This window comes from Nilaparvata lugens, unplaced genomic scaffold, assembly GCF_014356525.2.
Source record: "Nilaparvata lugens isolate BPH unplaced genomic scaffold, ASM1435652v1 scaffold1719, whole genome shotgun sequence".
NCBI lineage: Eukaryota > Metazoa > Arthropoda > Insecta > Hemiptera > Delphacidae > Nilaparvata > Nilaparvata lugens.
The window spans coordinates 53,173-72,909 of NW_024090258.1; the positions used below are offsets into that span (position 1 = coordinate 53,173).

At 35.8% G+C, this 19,737-nt stretch overlaps 1 protein-coding gene across 1 annotated transcript; it reads left to right on the forward strand.

Annotated features, from left to right (window-relative positions):
• The first annotated feature begins 253 nt into the window (after positions 1-253).
• LOC120355452 lies at positions 254-2,086 on the forward strand. Its single transcript, XM_039443833.1, has 2 exons — positions 254-318; positions 1,528-2,086. The coding sequence occupies exons 1-2, from the start codon at positions 254-256 to the stop codon at positions 2,084-2,086; spliced, it is 624 nt and encodes a 207-aa protein (XP_039299767.1).
• Positions 2,087-19,737: the final 17,651 nt, after the last annotated feature.

Consider the following 19,737-nt stretch of genomic DNA (forward strand, 5'->3'; position numbering starts at 1 on the left):
ACCTCAGGCTCCTGAGCTCTGGAGCAAATACTCAAGTATTTAAAGATTTTCCATCAGCTGATTCATCCACTGTGTTTTATAGTGAACGGTTAGAATTCTCATATTAAAAGGTTGAAACCACACAAGAGCTCATTTCAATCATAATAAATATATTTCAACAGTTTAAATCAATCATTAATCATAATTGATAAACTTATTAAGTTTAATTGAATTGATTTATTAGTTTTTCATTCAACTTATTTCATTCGCAATAATGCCAGACATTGAAGATTTTGAAAACCAAGAAGGAGAGGTTACCGGTATTAGTTTGGAGAATAGGTAAAAGCACCAAATATCGTCAGTTGCACTATTTACATAATCTTCACATGGTTAAAGTTTTTTACCTTCGGTCAGCTGTGACTGAGCGGTCAGCTGTTTTTTCTTCTTCATATGCAGCACCAGAGGAATATTCTCTCGCCACTTTGAGGCAAGTTGCAACGTTTTTGCTAAGACGCTACATAACAGACAAAGAAAATTAATGTAAGTTATTTTACAATAAACTACATGGAGTACCATTTTTTCTGAAGATGTTTTGATATTATATATATTGTCAAATAATTGTGATTTGGTTGTGTGCAATAATATAGGTTTTGCTTTAGTTATTAAAGTAGTTAGGAGATATTTTCGTCAGTAGACAAATTATTTATAAGGGTGACGACTTTAGAGGAAAAAAACGGCATTTCTCGCAATATCGTCAGGGCCTGACGGTTTTTGAGGAAGTGAAATTCTGTGCGATTCTATCATCGTCACAGTTGTTTTTAACTGTTACAGACAAATTATATTGGATATATCCCGTGAGACTATATTATTTAATGTCGAATGTTAAAATAATTAAAAAAACATAAAAAGTTGAGAATTGTTTGCAATAAAGCATATTTATTCTTTAATGTTTAGCAGGCTTAATGTTTGGGACATCTGAACAAAGACTGTCTCTTTTATAAATATATTCTGGTATCATTTCCATTGTTAACCAATTTTAAAATAATTACGTGTAAAATATACGTTTTGTATGTGATATTAAAATATTATAGAGTCGTTTTGGTCAATATAAAAGTTATTTATAAGGGTGACGACTTTAGAGGAATGAAAACAGAATTATATCTAATATCGTCAGGGCCTGACGGTTTTTGAGGACATTGAATCAAATGCAATTCTAATTTCGTCACTGTGTTTGTAATTGTTTTATACATATTTAGTTTTGTTTACAGTAGTTATGATTATGCTTCATTTTATTATTTATTATTTTTTATGATTAGAAGTAGTTATCTATTAATGTATAATAATAGAATATAATTTAATTCCTTTTAATTATTATTTTGTAGTAATCTCTCATTCAATTTTTCATATAATATTTATAAAATTAATGTAACTCATACTCCCGAACGGACTCAGGTCTTTTGAGTATGATTTCATATAATGTAAATTTCTCATATTGTAAAATGATGAAATCAATAAATTGAATTGAATTTTTTGTTTTGTTTTCTACAGAATGCCGCCCAAACAGAGGAAGCAGTACTCCGACGAGATGATGCACGAGGCAATCCTAGCAGTGAGGGGAGGAGAGTCCATTTCCTGTGCTTCAAAACGGCTTGGGGTACCGAGAATGACACTCTCAGACAAGCTATCAGGCCGAACACCTCAAGTTTGTAAATTAGGGCGAAAGATGGTCCTTTCATCTGACGAAGAAGATGTGCTTGTCCAATGGGTTCTCAGTTGCCAGACGTCGGGATTACCCATCAATTCTGATCAGCTGATCGAAAGCATAAAAACACTTGTCGAAAAGTTGGGGAAAGAGACCCCTTTTACCGAAGATATGCCTGGTAAAAGATGGCTGGAGATATTCCTCAAACGCCATCCGGAAATTTCAGTTAGGAAGCCACAAAAACTTACCCTTTCTAGGAGCAGCATCACTCCGGAAGCACTCGAAAATTGGTTTAAAGAAGTAAAGGAGTACATGACCTCACATGGCCTTCTTGACATCTTAGATGACTGGTCAAGAATCTACAACTGTGATGAGAGTGCTTTTTTTTGTCACCAGAACAAGTAAAGGTTTTGGCAGGTTGAGGGGATAAAACTATGTACAGCGTCACCAGCAATGGTGAGAAAGGAAACATCACAGTGCTACTCACCATAGGTGCCAATGGAAGCATTGTCCCAGGCACTGTCATTTTGCCAGGGGTCAGGAAGCCTCCCAGCATCAATCAGGATTTCCCTGAACACTGGGGACTTGGCAAAATCAAAAAAGGCTGGATGACTGCCAAAAATTTCTATGAGTATGTGGCCAATGTATTTGAGCCATACTTGACAAGGAACAACATCCAACGCCCGGGTGTTGTTCCTTGATGGCCATTCCTCACACATGACCTCAGCTCCGAAAAAGGGATTGAGGTTGTAGCTCTCTTGGCAAATGCAACACACATCTTACAACCCTTGGATGTTGGGGTGTTTCGTCCCTTGAAAAGTGCATGGAGGAAGGCTGTTGTTGTTTGGAGGGCCAAGAACAAGTTCAAGAAACTATCCAAAGAAAGTTTCTCTTTCCTGCTCATATATGTCTTGACAGAAAACATCACTGAATGAATCATTACAAATGCCTTCAAAACGACTGGACAATTGACACTTGACCCCACTGACTGTGACATGAGTAAATGTATAGGGAATGCACCAAAGAACTCATTAAAGAAAGACAAAGTACACGACTTAAAAAAAACACCTGATGTTCATAGAAACAAGACTTGACATTGACACTCTACATACTTTCAGAGCTGGTCTTCCAGTCGCCAATGAAGACCATAGTCTTCACAAGCTATGGTCCAATTTGAGGCAGGACATCGACTCAAATACTATAAAACCTTCACCTCTTGAACTGCCTCCAGACAACAACAACAAGCCAGTCAGTTTCTGAACATGTAAATGAAATCATTGTTGTGGCCACGGTTCACAACACTGATGAGTTAACCCCAATCCAAGACATGTCAGCACTTGACTTTGACATAGGTGACATGTCACTTGACTTGGACTTGCCAGTGACATTTTTGGACCACTTGAACACATACTTTGACTCAACAATATCAGTAAACTCTCCCTCAAAAGAACAAGACAACAACTCAACTACATCACCCAAACAACACCTTTCTGTATCTGAAACTGACATACCCACTGACTCAGACCAAATACTAAAGACTCCAGCTAACAGGACACCACAAGCACATTGCCCAGAAAAAACACCAGAGACACATAACTCACAGAGACATCTACTCCTCTCAAAGATGCGACCAACTTGACCCCAAATCCTTCCACTCCAACCATACCATCACCTTTCAAAAACGTTCTGATTTGGCCTGAACCAGAAAAGAAATTAAGTGGAAAAAGAAAAATGCAAGTCCAAACCCCATCAGTTGTCACATCCAAAAAATGGAAAGAACATCATGTGAAAATTGAGGTCGACAAGCAGAAGAAAGAAGCTGACATAGCTAATAGAAAAATACTTCGAGAGGAGAAGCAGAAGGCCAAAGAAGAAGCAGCAAAGAATAAAATTGCAAATCGAGCACATAAAAAACCAGCCAAAACGTTTGATGAAATAGAACCTGCTCCACTGACTGATGACGACTATACTACATACACTTCAAGACCTTTCCACATTGATAACTTGACCTTTGAGTCAAAGCCTGCACCGGGAGACATCAAACCAGCTGCCTGGGTCATTGTGCCCTACCCTACCAGAAGTGGAGAAATGAAAAAGTTCATTGGGCAAGTCATCTCCATTGACCTCAAGGGAGCCACAGCAGCAGGTAAATATGTAGTGCAAAAAGGCTCAAAGTATTTCTGGTCCAATTTAGATTGTATTTTTGTTTCAATTTCAATTGTATTATTGTCTTAACTTGGATTGTATTTTTGTTTCAATTTGAATTGTATTCTTGTTTCAATTAAGATTGTATTTTAGTTTCTATTTCGATTGTAACTCTGTTTCATTTTAGATTGTATTTTCGTTTCTATTTCGATTGTACTTCTGTTCCATTTTAGATTGTATTTTTGTTTCAATTGAGATTGAATTTTTGCTTCAATTTGGATTGTATTTTTGTATCAATTGAGATTGTATTTTTGATCAATTTGGATTCTATTTTCGTTTCTATTTGCAAAATCTTCAATATTAATAAAATAAGAGGAGAGACATGTTTTTTTTTAAATAGACACATATTTAAAAATGTATTCTGATCTATAAATAAATTTATACACTACTTATTCTTGTGTATAAGTTTTTTATTACTAAGCCTGCACCTTTCATTACTAAGTCTGCACCTCAAAGTCAATGAAACCAGAAAGTTTCAGCGTCCATTAAACAAAACACAAAACCAAATTTAAGGTTATTAACTCAATATAACAAAATAGGTTTATAGAAAATATGAGTGAATTGAATGAATAATAATGAAAAAGCACAGTGTAAAAATGTTATATTTCATATTTGAGCCGCTGCTCCTTCACTGCCGATAATAGGCTCATTGCTGACGAAATTAGAAATGATCCTGCCAATATTAGGGGATAATCGTCGTTTTGGTATTGATATGTTCAAGTTTCTACAATGTTGGGAAATTAATTTATTTTCAAGCTTTCTTTATACAAAGAAAGCTTAAATAATGAACTTCAACCTGAAAGTAATAAAAAATATTTTACATTAATTAGGCTGTGTTAGGGGTTAAGACATAACCTCCACCAACATTGACCTGACGATATTTGGTGCTTTACCTTACACTGATTTTTTGGCATGAACATTCAAAGTATCCGGAGGTACTACAAAAGTCCCAAGCACCAGAAATGAAAACAAAAAGGATGTTGCATTAACAAAACTGGTAGTACTTTACCAGAAAACTTTGGGGTACCAATCACAGTCAAGCAGTTGATGACAAAGATAAATAATATAAAAACAAGATTGAGTAAAAACTGACAAGAACAAAAGGCACAGAAAATTGAACTTGTAATGGGGGAAAAATCCTTGCGAAACACTTCAGGGGGGAAATAATCCTACCATCGGAAATATTTCAGGTAATTAACAATAACGGGCTGCAGTTGTACTGTGATGGTGATGATATTAAAAAAAATTAATAATGGGTTTGTGTTTCATTCGAAACAGAAAATTGGGTATTGGTTTAAAACGAGTATGGGTCTCATTCGAAAAGTGTAGAATTAGGACTTCAACAATGAGACTTTTAGTTGATCTTGTAGCTGAATTTTGTGTGTAAATTTTTATCGTGGAAATTTTTCTGTTGAAAAAATAACTTTTCTCACATTAAGATTTTGCTATCTTGCTTCTGGAAGACTCCAATTTCATGCAGGGTTGAGGTATTCTCACGGAACTGTACTTCCGTTAGCGATGGAAAATCCACGAGTATTGGGAATATTTCAAACTTGCATTATGTTCCTTTCCCAAGGAATTATGCTCGTCTCCACATGGACTGTTGTCTTATTGGTGGAAGGGGAACATAATTTTCATGGAAAAAAGAGCAGTTTCAATCAAGCCGTGTCTGGAATCAGATAAAAATCTAGAGGTAGCCTCGGGCCTCGAAGGCCCTATTTGAACGTGTTACATATGGTGAAATACAAGTAGTGTATAAATTTCCAAGATGTTTGATTCGTCTGATTTCGTGAAGTTATTTAAAGTAGTTTGAATTGTGTATGAATTTTATTGTTCATCAACAATGTAGTGTAGTGAAAAATTTCAGACGTGATGAGATTAATAGTTCTGAAGATAGCAAGTGCCATTATAATATCTTTCTCATGTTTTAGGAGCCCAAATTGACCGAGTCCCTAATTATATTCATTTAGTAGAAAATTGAGTAAAGTCCACGCTACCTTCGTGAACAAACTACCAGAGATCAGAGTTATCAAAATCTTATAGGCGGTTTTTTTGTCATAGAATGTGTAATAAATTGTTGCAGCTTTTTTTGTTGTCCAAATTCAGATTAGATTGACTCATTGAATAAAATGTAGAAATTGATTAGAAAGCAAAAAGTTTGTTAGTAATAAAGTCCCATGACTCACCCTCTAGAATTTAGAAATCTCTTAATTCTAACCCCATCTGGGGTCGGTTACAGTACTGATTTGTACTGGTTGAAATATCAATTTTTTGAAATTAATTTTTGTGACTTGATTTTAATCGAGAATCGATTCCTCCTGTAAAAGAATCAATTTTGAAAGAAAAAATCGATTTTCTTCCAAAATTCCAAATAATACAAATTGTCGCCGGTATAAGTTGCTGCTCTGGGCGATTCCATGTTCTGTTTCCATTTTCTTCTGTTTTACTCTTTTCCATTTCCTCTTACAACATTCATACCTGCACATAAAAGTTTTTTGGTTTGCTTGCAGTAGTCGCATCACATCCATCACATCGCAGTCTAGTCGACACTCATGTAGCCTAATGTAGGTTGTTCGCATTTACACTATCACCTACTATAAATCTTTATACGCCTATTCGCCTAGATTCGTTCTTTAATCCATTTGTTTATTTTCTGAGTGATTTAGGAGTGGTAATATGTGACTCGAGTCAGGCAAAAGACTCATCCCGGATTCAAGATTAGCATTAAATAAGTTTATTAGGGTGCAAGTATTGATCAATTTGTAAAATGATTTTACCATAAAGTGATGTTTGGAGAAATTTTACAAAAATTGGCAAAAATGAAGCGAAATGCAACATTTGTTCTAAACTGTGCAGTGGAATACTGCCAGAACTTACCATTGAGACCGTGGAGCTTGCAATCTCTGACAAATAAAAATATAGAAAGTATTCCAGTATTATAGAATAACTTGATATCACCTTCAATCAGATCTTTTACCATTCATCAAATTATGTTATGTTGAATAATTTTTATGAGATGGGATCAAAAATAAAATGTAGCATAAAACATAAATGAAGATCTCCCTAACTTGAACCAACTATGAACCTCAAAGTGTCATGTTGCTAAAGCACTTGAGAGTCCATGATGATCCAAAAATTCCATAGCAGGATCAATGTATGAGATGCATTCCAGAAATATTATAAGAGATGTCAGTTACAGTGAGGTACCAGTACCACAGTAGTAGGCCTACACAATCGCACATTTATAAGAAGTTATCTGAGTATATAAGTTTTGAATCAAATCTTGTGATACATAAGTGATAATTCTGTTATCTGTCATCAGCAGCATATCATTTGAACCAATTAACATAATAAAAGAGAAAGAAAACTATTGTTTAGGCCACTGAGACTAGAATTAAGGTATCCTACATTGTCAATGAAACTTTTTCTCCCCTTCCCAACTGGAAAATAATCTTGTCAAGAAATCAAGTTTTCTTTTTATTCCATCTTATTGGTGTAGATAGTGTACTTTTCATAACAGTGAAAAAAAAAGATAAAAGAACAAAGCTCCGATGCAGAATTTCATATAGGGGTGGGAGGGTTGTATCTTCAAGTAGAGTATTGCACAAAATAACAATAATAGCTCATTGTTAATTTTATGAATCAAAATTCCATCCATTTGCTGAAAAATTGCCAATGAAGGTGGCAATAGTCTTGAATTTAATTGTACTAACTTACCCTGGTAATTTTAGAATTGAACATCTAGGTATCAAAAGAGAACTAAAGGGTTCTGAATAGTGGAAAGCAGTGGATATAATGTTCAATTCAAATGTAGCTGTCCTTGCATTCCAACAAAAAAAGTGATATAATATTATGAATATGGAGGATGTGTAGCCCATCTCCTCAGCTTGACCAAAGTGAAAGTAGGAATCTCAAAGTGTCAAATTGCTAAAGCACTTACAAGTGATGATCCAATAATTTCCATAACAAGAGCAATGCATGAGTCATGTTTCACAAATGTTATAAGAGATGTTGGTTACAACATATTGTACGTGAGGTAGCACAGTAGTACACAATTGTTAATTTATAAAGAATTTTTCAAGAGAAATGAAATTGTGTCAGTGACAATTGATGCTACAGGAGAAATTGTGAAATAATTGGAGAAAGGTATTGGTGTCAAATCAGGGCATTCTTCTTATATAGCTTTGTTATAACAGATGAAAAATTGAAAATCGTTTTAACTGATATGCTCTTTGCTTTCTCAGAGGCATGACACTGAGACCCTCCAACATTGGCTATCACAATTCTTCAGGAGTGGTGTACCAAAACAACACCACATGAAGTCGTCACTGACATGACACTTTTGCTGGACGAGTGCAAGCTTTCAAGTCACTTGCAACCTTTTATGCATATTTGGAGCAATGTGCGAATGTTTTATTGTCTGGAGGGCATTAAAATTAACAGAATGTTACATATGGAATGATGTGTAGGCATTTCATTGATTGGCACATGGAAATGTTTTCAAAATTGTTTAAAAATTACAAAACAATTTCACATGAGAAGTCTTGCACTAATAGTACAAATGAAAAGCCTAGAAGAGGTCAAAGCTACTAACTATCATGCACATCATAACAGTGACTATATGTGAAAGTGAAGGAGTGGATAAGTTTGGAAATAATACTTCTTGTGAAACCAGGAAGAAGTGCCTGGGAGAAAGAATTGGAGGTCTAATCTTCCCATATACTGTATAATACCCATTTCACAAATAATTGAACTAGTGAACAAATAATAGTGAGATTTGGGATGTAAATTGAACTTTGGTTTGCCATCCTTTTCTGTTATTATTCAACATTCCAGAGCTGGAGATTGTTTATGATGAAGAAAAAGAATTAGAGGAGTATTGTCAATCTGACCACAAACAACAAAGTGAAAATGTGTTTCGGAGGATTTCAACGAATATAAAAAATCATGTTGAGGGTGAAAACATAGTTGGTAAAAGAGGTTGGAACCAACAGTATCTTCCAAGTCTTGCAGATCACTTGGAACATATTGTTTCCCCATTGCCGACTTGGAATGGAATAATAATACCCAAGTTTGGGTATGGGGAAATAACAGCTACCTGAGCTTCTGTGGATACAAGTTTTAAAATTTTGAAATGTGACATTTTAAGCATAAAACTCTCCCCTCATAAGAGCTGATGAGTTTAGAACATACAGCTTTAACAATAATTTCTTTAGACAAAATAAAAAAAAAGTCTGACACTTTCAGATCTTTCAAAGGCAAGACCAGCAATGCCAATTGAAGTGATGAAAAGTGGGAATGCTGACAATTTTTTTCCCGTTAGTGTTGATGGTGTTTATTTATTTCATTTATTTATATACAATTACAAATCATAAAAAATGATTGGAAAAAGTCAACAGGCTTGGCCCAAAACTATTATATTTCAATTTTTTGATAATGAATAGGAAGTCCAAAAAAAAGGTTATGTTTGTATGGTTGAAAGTTCAAGTTCAGTTTTCGTGCTGGATACATTCTTCTGTCAATGCACGTGTATTTGACAGTTATTGCAACTTTTTGCAGTTGCATAGTGAAAGCCTATTATTTAGAGGCTGTATCCAGCAGTCAGCAAGTGACTATTTCACTTTGGTTCAAAATATTGCATATAATGGCCTGAGTAGGAAAACCTACAGAGAAACAACAAGAATAACATTATACAAGAATAAAACCTATACCTTACTGACAGATCTAGAATTAATAAAATACGAAACACCAGTCAGTGTTCTCTAGCACCTAATTCTACTCTCATTGATTACATTCTGTGTACTGGTAAATTGTCCCAAGCAGTAAGTTGCGCACAAGGATTATCAATGGGATTCAAAGGATATGTGAGACACCTGGGATTTTCGAAAAAGTTTGATAGTCTATGAGAAGATGGCTGGATGCTTGTATTTTGAATGAGGGAAACATTTTGAAAATCTTCTGTGATGTGGTTAGTTCTTTATGACAAGTGTAGCTTTTTGTTGAATAATTCAGATAACTTTTTTATGTATGATAATATTTATGATTGTTGAAAATGTTTACTTGTAAAGAATATTAGTAACTCATTAATTTGTTTTAATAACAGGTTGACTGCTATGAGGGGCCAACCTGCCCCCCATCAAAGTTGTTCCTGGTGCTACGAGGGGTCTTCAAGTCCCTCATGTCAATCTTGCTTATTTTGCTGTGTGGGCCTCTAGAGCCCCTCAAACACCATTTGTTTGCATTGGAATATGGAACAGTATACCCTGGACAACAAATTTACAGTCTTAGCCTCCTTGATTTCATCTTCTTTTGTCGATGTTCGATATTAGAATATTGTATACTGAAAATGGTCCAATTTCAGATTATTATTCTCAATTCAACCACAAATAAGTTGAAATAAAATTTTAAATCAATGATATAATTATTAAGTTATTTTTAAATCATTATTACGGTATGTGATCGATTTCTATACCCTTTCGAAAGTTACAACAAAATTGTGTAGGCAGTGTTTGATCGTGCTTTGAGCTTGCTGATATTTTATGGTTAATTATTCGTTTGGTGTTGATTCAGTGTTGAACGTTTGTGAAGTTCTTTTTAAAGTTTCTAATTATTAGAGGAAAATTCAACCATATATTCAACATGAGTGCTCTAAACCCACTTGATGAAGATGAAATAGATAGACTTCTCATTGACATTGACTTAGAGGATGTCCTTCTTGATGACGGCGATTGTGATTTTTTCGAAGAAAGTGAACATGAAATCAAGATTCTAGATCCAGAACCCAATGGGACTGATACATCGAAGAAACTGATTATGTAATTGAATTTATTTGAAGAGCAACCTACAACCCAAAACCAGCTGCAACCTGATCCAAACATTGAGCAACCTATTGAGAGTTATTCAACCTGATGTTATTGATTGCTATTGATATTATTGATGCTATTCAAGTATTCAACCTGATGTTATTGATGCTATCCAACGTGCACCCCAAACCAACCTCCAAACAGCTGCAACACATGATCCAAATACTGGGCCCTGTATATGGGGCCCTGTTTTCTAGGAGAATCGATGATTCATTGTTTATAATGAACATCAAGATCCAAACTGGAATCAATCCAGATATTATTGAAACAATGGCCAACTGCTCACCCTACGAATTCTACAGTTTTATTTCTGTGTGATGATGTTTCTAGACTTTCTTACAACGAGACAAAAATCGTTATGCAAACCAACAGATTGGTCCTAATATTTCAAAATTCTCTCGACTTACCAAGTGGGTGCCTGTTGATAGGGATGAGATGAGATGCTTTTTGGGTATTATGCCTTATGGATGAGGCTCGTTTCAAATGCCAAGTATCAAACATATTGGAAAAAGAGTTATTTGTTCAATCTAATGTTTGGGAAAAAATGTGTCACTCAACCATTTGAAATTATTCAGCCGGTGAGTTTTCCTCATTATTACCACAATGAAAAATTCTTAGAATAATTTCAAATCGGTTGAATGACATTTTCCCGAACATTAGATTGAAACAATAACTCTTTTCCAATATGTTTGATACTTAGCATTTGCAGAGCCCCATCCATAAGATAATTACCAAAGCATCTCATCTCATCCCTATCAACAGGCACCACTTGGTAAGTCGAGGAATTTTGAAATATTAGGACCAATCATTCAAATTCTCTCGACTTACCAAGTGGGTGCCTGTTGATAGGGATGAGATGAGATGCTTTTTGGGTATTATTTATGGATGGGGCTCGTTCAAATGCTAAGTATCAAACATTATTGGAAAAAGAGTTATTTGTTTCAATCTAATGTTCGGGAAAAAATGTCATTCAACCGATTTGAAATTATTCTAAGAATTTTCATTGTGGTAATAATGAGGAAAAAACTCACCGGCTGTATAAAATTCAAAATCTCATTGACTTATTGTTCCTTTGTTCCAAAATTGTCACATTCCTGAAGAAATCTTTGTATTGACGAATCGGTTATTCCATTTCTTGGCAGGCTTCTCTTCAAACAATACATAAAAATAAGAGGCACCGATATGGTATAAAAGTTTTCAAGTTGTGTGCCAGGACTATTATACTCTACAATTCAAGGTGTATGCTGGAAAAGAGTCTGAACCTCACAACAAAAAAAACTCTGTAGCAAAGAAGATTGTGATGGAGTTGATGGAGCCTTACATGGATTTTGGACGGTGCTTGATTGTTGACAACTGGTACAGCAGTGTTTCCCTGGCTGAAGAATTGATGTAAAAGAACACTCACATTGTTGGTACTCTGAGATCAAATAGGAAAGGGAACCCTAAGGATGTTATTACAAAGAAATTGAAAAAAAGAGAAGTTGTTGCCAGACAAAGTAACACAGGTATTGTTGTCCTGAAGTGGCATGATAAGAGGGACCTTCTCATGCTCTAAACACTGCATGGTGAGCAAATGGTTGAAGTGCAACACAGAGGAGGTGCAGTTCAGAAGCCCGAAGTTGTTGTACACTACAACAAAGGTAAATCATTCATTGATAGGAGTGACCAAATGACATCGTATTTCTCACCTCTATGAAGATCATTGAAGTGGTACAGGAAAATTGCCTTTGAATTATTATTGTCAACATCAGTCATCAACGCTCATTCTCTTTTCACCAGTGTCACCAAGAACGTCATGACTATCACAGAATTCAAAGAAGAAATAGTGACTCATCTTATCTTCTACTCAAAGAAAGTGACCACTCCACGCCCTTCATTGGAACTTCAGTCTCAGCATCAAAATGAACACAAACTTGAGAAGACAAAAGAAAAATTAAAGTGCAAATCATGCTACAAGGCATTGTTTGAAGAGTGTGGAAGGAAAGAAGCACAGAACAAAACACCTAAAGTGAATACTAAATGTCAAGTTTGTATGATAACAGTATGCAAGAAGTGTTTTTTGAATCACACTCTTTTTATTCAAAAAATGAACTATTTTAGGTGTTAAAGGTGCAAAACTTTGAATAAACAGTAATTTTCATTCTTAATGTTTATTCTATGACTGTCAAATCCTCCTTCCATTCCCAATAAAATCGCCACACTTCCAATTCGAAACACCTAACAAATTTGTCGTTGTCAAGCACGGGCTAACATATGGAATTTGAATCATTTTATTTTTCTAATCATCAGTTATAGTCTATAAACTATATAACGATTTATGCATATTAGGAGAGAATTATAAGTCAGTCAATTCTGAATGATATTTATCCATGAGGTAATGGTTTAAATAATATTGCAGTCAGAGAATGAAGCTGGAGATAGTTTGTTGCTTTAATCTGTGGTAATTAGCAAAATTACGACGCAGTAAATAACAGGTATTATTATTCTGTAGGATCAAAGTCAATAATTATGACATAATTGCTACATTGTAGCAATTGATTATTATAGTAAATGAATAAATTGCGTTTGATTGTGAGTCATGATGCACTACAGTCGTATTTTTAGCTTCAACTATGATTGATTTCTCAAATATTCTTTTGAAAATAAAACCTGAGGGCCAGCTATAAATTGAAATAAAATCTTCATTTTTTCAATTCAAACAATTCCATGTTAGTTCGAAAAATTACTTGTGCTGTGCTGTTATTGAAGTAGTCAAAGCTCTATTGTGTTATTGTTCTAATTGTGATTTAGTCACGTCTTGAAGATGAATCCAAGTTTCACACGGCCTGTTGTTTAAGTGATCTTTTCCATGGCTATATTTCTCTCTAATGTAGCAATTCTATTGAGAAAATCAATAAGCGAATATTGTCATCATTTATATTGGAATGAACAGTGGGAAATAACACTATCCCTATATTGTATTACTGCCAGTCTAATCAGAATCTCAGTACTACGTGAATGTTGAGCTGTTGTCGCTTACAATAAGATAAAACAGTCAACTTGTTTGTCTATCCATCAGATTATTCTCGTGGGATCTTGCAATTTCATTATATTCAAGTTGATAAATTCCAGATTATTCCTGTTTTCTCCAGTTATTGAAACTTCTGTAGCTCTCTACCATCAGTCTGTTGTTAGTTCCCAACCTGGTAACATCAGGCCGCAATGCTCCAATCTGAACAGAACCCCTAACTGCTTTCACCTCTAGCTCCTCAGTTTAGTTTCTCCCTTTGTGATTAACTGTATCACTTTATTTTTCTTATTCTTTTTCTCATTTTATCTTCACTGTTCCTCCATTCAGTTGAGCTGTTAGTTTTCTTTGGAGTTGTATTACCTCATTGGAAACGTCCCCCCCCCCCCAGTGTCTTCCCATACTTCCACCTTTTAGTTGCTGTTCTTACGCAGTTCTTCATCTTTATTCTGGAGAGATGCCTTCTTACCGAACCTCCTTCACCAACGAGATCCTCCGCGAGTTGGAACGACTCTCCCTTAGCGACAAGGGGAGGTTCCTGCTTTTCCAAGCACTCCGGACCTGACATGCGGGACGGACCCCAGAAGAGCTCTGTGAAGTTATGAGAAATATGAGAGGGACACCCTCCTAGGCATGCCCCTAGTGAGGCGAGGGGGTATTGCTCTCGCAGTGGTCAACAGGAAGGAGGGTACCACGACCATCCTCGACCTGGGACACCGGACCGCGCCCGAGGACGTTGATGCCGTTCAGGCAGTCACCTTGAAATACTGTAAAGTGAAGAGATTGTAGTACGTCCAGGCGGGAGAAGTGGAGTGTTTCCATCATGTTTGCAAGGGGTTTACCCATTGGCAGTGTGAGAGGCTGATCGGTCATCAGCTGCTCAGGTTCCTGCAACAGTGGACCCCACAGGAGGATACCATGGTGGAGGCGGCCTCACGTGAACTTTTTGATCTCTTCCCCACCTGAGGATGGGCCGAGACCGTGATCTGATGTCCACGTCCAGCCTCTCCGCATCCGAAACACCAACCAGTACCAGCAGAGCCGAGGAGCCCTTGCCCTCGACCTCTGCCGCATCAGTCTCCAAGATCGAAATCCCCGAGGTCCTGACCGAGGACGAGGATGCCCTCCTAGAGGGAGGTGGAGGCGGTTTCTCCATCTCTCCTGCTTATGGGACGTCAGAGGAGGTTGCGGAGCACCCAGCACCATCTTCCACCATGACCCAGCAGACTCTGTTGACTCATCCAACCATCTTTTGGTTCAAAAATCTGGCACCCAATGACTATAAGACCCATACTTGTCCCATCCTTCCAAAATATTTTTAATCCAGTGTTTATAGCAACCAATTTATATCTTGGATAGTGGGATAATATTTCTAGGTTGTATTAGTAGCACTTTTCCTACTGAAGAAGACCAGCTGTTTACGTTTTTGTATATGTCTGCAAAGAAGGATATCAATACATCCATTCTAATACCACGTATGAGAATTTTTCAACAATTTCTGTTTATGATGCTTTTAAAGGTAATTGCGCTCTTTCCAATGGTTCTAATCCCAAGTATCAGAAACTAACTGTTCAGCTGTTCAATTTTTAAAATAAATAAGTCATATATTTTCGACAACATCCCAGTGTTTTCATTATGGATGGATATCATAACATCTCACCAGCAACAGTATCCGAAGACAAAATATTATTTTTTATTCAATGTATCAAGATTAATAATTGTAGCCTAACATGATTCAATTATTTAACTCAATCCAACTTCTACATTCGCATAAAAATCAATCAACAGTCATGTTTTGTGTTCATGTGAAATTTTTGAAACATGGAGTCAATATTTTTTTAGAATCTTATTATTTTTTCTAATCTCTTTGTTGCAGGAATCAGAGACAGGACAAGTGCAAGAATTTCTCGCCTCTCAGATTGACATTCCACTCATTCCTTTTGTAAGCAGCGCATGTAATTCCTATACTGAGCTTCAAGGGATTCCAGAAGTGGTTGATTTTACAGATTTGACTATTTTGAATAATCACAATATTGACATGAACATGAATGTGACAGTTGAAGTACTGGACAATGTGCAACTGGACATCTCCTCAGTAATATTATTTGCTATTGAAGCTATTTGCAATGTTTCTTCAGAGAACAGTATCGAGAGCACATAAGATGCCGGTATTGACCATACAGAAAATTCAAAAGAAGATGAAAGGAAAGTTGAAAAAAGAAACAAGAAACCTGTTCCTGAAAGTTGAGAGAAAAATATTGCAAAGAAGGCTAGGATGAGGGGGTTTGATAGATACAAATGAGATCAAAATAAGAAAATCGCCAGAGCACCAGACAGAAAAGAACGGATCATGGGCCCTAAATGCATGTCTGAGAAATGTAGAAAATCAGTAACCAACATTGTGCCATTTTCACAGAGCAAGACAGACGAATGAGTTTTGATCATTTTTGGAATATTTTGAATTGGAAGGAAAAGAAAGTTTTTCTTTGTTGTCTTTAGTAGATCAAGTGCAAGCGAAAAATCATCTGTGGAACCTGGGAGTTCATGTCGACGCTCCAACTCGAATGTTTTACTGTCTGAAACTTGAAGACGAGAAAAAAATCGTCTTTAAGAAAATGTTTTTAAACACATTGTGGGTCTAAATGAGTGGATGGCTCATAATTGGCTCGAAAGAACAAGAGAAGACATAAGTATGGATATTATTGAAGACTCCAATGATGAAACACCTCCTCCGACACACAAAAATAAGAGCACTAGGGCTTCCCAAAAAATAGTGACAGAAAATAACAAATATCTTCAAACATTTCTTGATAAACTGCCAAAAGTGCCAAGCCATTATTGCAGGAAACGAACATCAAAGTTGTACCTGGAGTTGTATCTTCAAAAAAGCAGCTCTATGAGTTGTATGTCAGAAAGTGTAATGAAGATGGAGTTACAGCAGTATGCCAGACAATTTTTATTTTTTGAGTTTCGAGAACCTGAACTTATCCATATCCCAACCAAGAAAAGACACATGCTGTGCGTATAAAGTAAAATCTATCTCAGAAGATGAATGGAGGAAGCACGTGCCAAAAAATAGAGCAAGAAATGTAAATGGCAAGCAACGTGCAGTTGAACAAGAATGCCATGTATTGACTATTGACCTTTAAGCAGTGAAGCTATCACCACTAACAGAGGCTGGAGCATTCTACTATAAAACAAAACTTTGTTGCCATAATTCAACTATTTACAATATTGCAACACATCAATGTATGAATTATTGGTGGAATGAAACTCAAGCAGACCTCCCAAGCATCCACTTCCGCAACATGCTTGATTGATTATCTTGAAAAATTGTATTGAGAAAGAACTGCTATCGTGATCTACAGTGATGGCTGCACCTATCAAAATAGAAACGCAATTGTGGCAAATTCTGTGATGCATTTTACTATTGAGCAAAAAGTAGATGTGGAACAGAAATATCTGGTAAAAGGCAATACAAATATGGAATGTGACTCAGTCATGCATTTATTGAACGAAAATTGAATAATAGAGATGAACATGTTTCTGCAGACTATGTGACTGCAACTAAGGAGGCTAGAGAAAAGCCATTTCTTATGAGGTCAAGTACTTGAGCTATGATTTCTTTGAGGACTTCACAGTACCCAGCTTACAGTAAGAGTCAATTCGACTTGGAGGAAAGTCTAGAGATCCTGTTCTTACTGATGTGACATGCCTGAAGTATACTTCGAATGGAATTTACTATAAGCTTCAATATGATGATGAATATCATCAAATAATTCCACAGAGACTCATGAAAGTAGACAAGAAGAGTGAAGCACCTGCATTGTTTAATAGTATGATTCCTCTACAAAATGAAAGCATTAACAAGAATTGAAATCAGTGATACCTTCTGATTTCCACAGCTATTATGATAATCTACCACACTTTGCAAGTGATAAGGAATCACTTGTGAGAAAATCCAAGTCCAGAGCAAGAAAATGGTCAAAGAAAAATTTCTGCAATATAAACTTTGTCATTAATCTCTTCTGACATAAAATTGATTTTAGTATGTTATTGTTAATTATTAAAATAATTATCTGTGATCCTGATTTAAGTATCCATTGTCCTATAATTGACCGAGCGAAGTGAGGTCTAAGATTCAAGTCGACGGTTTGGCATTTCTCTTAATGTTTAAATGTTTATATGTTGCGCATTTACGGCGAAACGCGGTGATAGATTTTCATGAAATTTGACAGGTATGTTCCTTTTTTAATTGCGCATCGACGTATATACAAGGTTTTTAAAAATTTTGTATTTCAAGGATAATATAAAAGGAAAAAGGAGCCTCCTTCATACGCCAATATTAGAGTGAAAATCAGACTATAGAATAATTATTATTCATCATAAATCAGCTGACAAGTGATTACACAGAGGTGTGGAGAAGCCAGTCTATTGCTGTATTTCCATAAGGTCTATAGTTTCAATCAGGTACTTGTGGTTGAGAATACTGCGTGAGATCTACTGTTCACAGAACTACTAGTTATCTATAAGCCAATCCTGAGAGTATTTATTACTTATTAGTCCATCAATTATTATGACAGAAAGTCTGTTTTCTCACTAATGATTGTGTATTTGGAAACTAGACATTTGTCATGTATGGCAATTAAAGGATGGGGATGAACCGATAGACTGAAATATTTTTCCAATTTCATTGTTCCTGATACTTTTTCAAGTGGAAAAAGAAATTGTAATAATTTTTGCAGGATTTTTGTAATGTTTGAGTTTTGATCATTTGTTCTGTTAATCAAGAATGTATTATGTATCTGATTAGGATAGCAAGTCCTATTTGTATGAGTACTTGTTCAAGAAGAAATAATAAAACTATTTTATTTTATTTGAAATTGCAATAATATCTTGGAACAATAGGTTCCAGATATTGTGCATCTGTATTGTACCAGGTGACTTGAATCACCTGAAACAATACCACGTGTCAGTCCTATTTTCTAGTTCTGATACCATGTATGTGATTTAAAAAATTATAAGGCAATAATTATAAGATAGCTTTTGTATGGTAATAACGTCAAAAATGTATTTTAATGTGATGTTATAGCATTTCTGTAATAAAAATATTCATAAGACTCTGAAAAAAAGTTTTTTCTGAGAGTAATAACTCTCGTTATAATTATGTTGAAGTGTGCGGACGGAAATTTATTCGGTACCGTAGTGGAAAAATTGAATAAACGCGAATTAGTTCGATAAACTGGAAGCCAAATTGATCCTGATGCTCAACCGACAGAAACATATCCAGGGGCAAAAAGCTTAATCCGGTGAGTTCTTTCCAATTTATTAAAATATAAGTTATAAAGGACCCTTAGTTTCCCACAATTATTATAAATGTAATTTAGTTTCCCACACTAAAGGATTCAGTTCCCACAATATATACCGACCACAAAATTAGCAATAATATTGATGTGACAAGTCCCAATATTGTAAAGCGGTACAATAATCGCATGGGAGATGTTGACTTGGTAGATATGCCGGTCGCTCTCCTTAGAACAAGATTCAAAACACACAGGTAGTATTTAGCTTTTTTTCCGCAACTGTTGAACACAAGTATTAATAATGGCTGGCTGTTATACAGACGAGACTGTGGTGCGAATATAAAAAAATAGTACTCAAAAGCTAGACGGATTCCGACGTTCTGGCAAAAGAACACCAACACACGTCCCACAAAATGTTGATGGTGGAAACCAGCATCACCCCATCACCCCATCATACCAATATATTATATATTATGATTGGTTAGAACGCAAACAGTACAGTGCGTCTTATCGCTTTTAGTTCCCTCCTCTCTCTCTACCTACCTCTGTCTATCTCCGAGGAGAAGAAGGGTGCTTTTCCCCGGCAGAGCTGAGTGAGACCACAGTCGTCGTTGAAACCGCATCAAGTAAGTCAATCCGCATTTTATGTATTTTCCTCGGTCCTCCGTATTTTGTAAA

Excerpts from the sequence above, each read along its gene's own strand:
- LOC120355452 (XM_039443833.1), top strand. The coding sequence starts at position 254 with ATGCCAGACATTGAAGATTTTGAAAACCAAGAAGGAGAGGTTACCGGT. Across the intron at positions 319-1,527 it reads GGTATTAGTTTGGAGAATAG|AATGCCGCCCAAACAGAGGA; the intron begins GTAAAAGCACCA and ends TGTTTTCTACAG.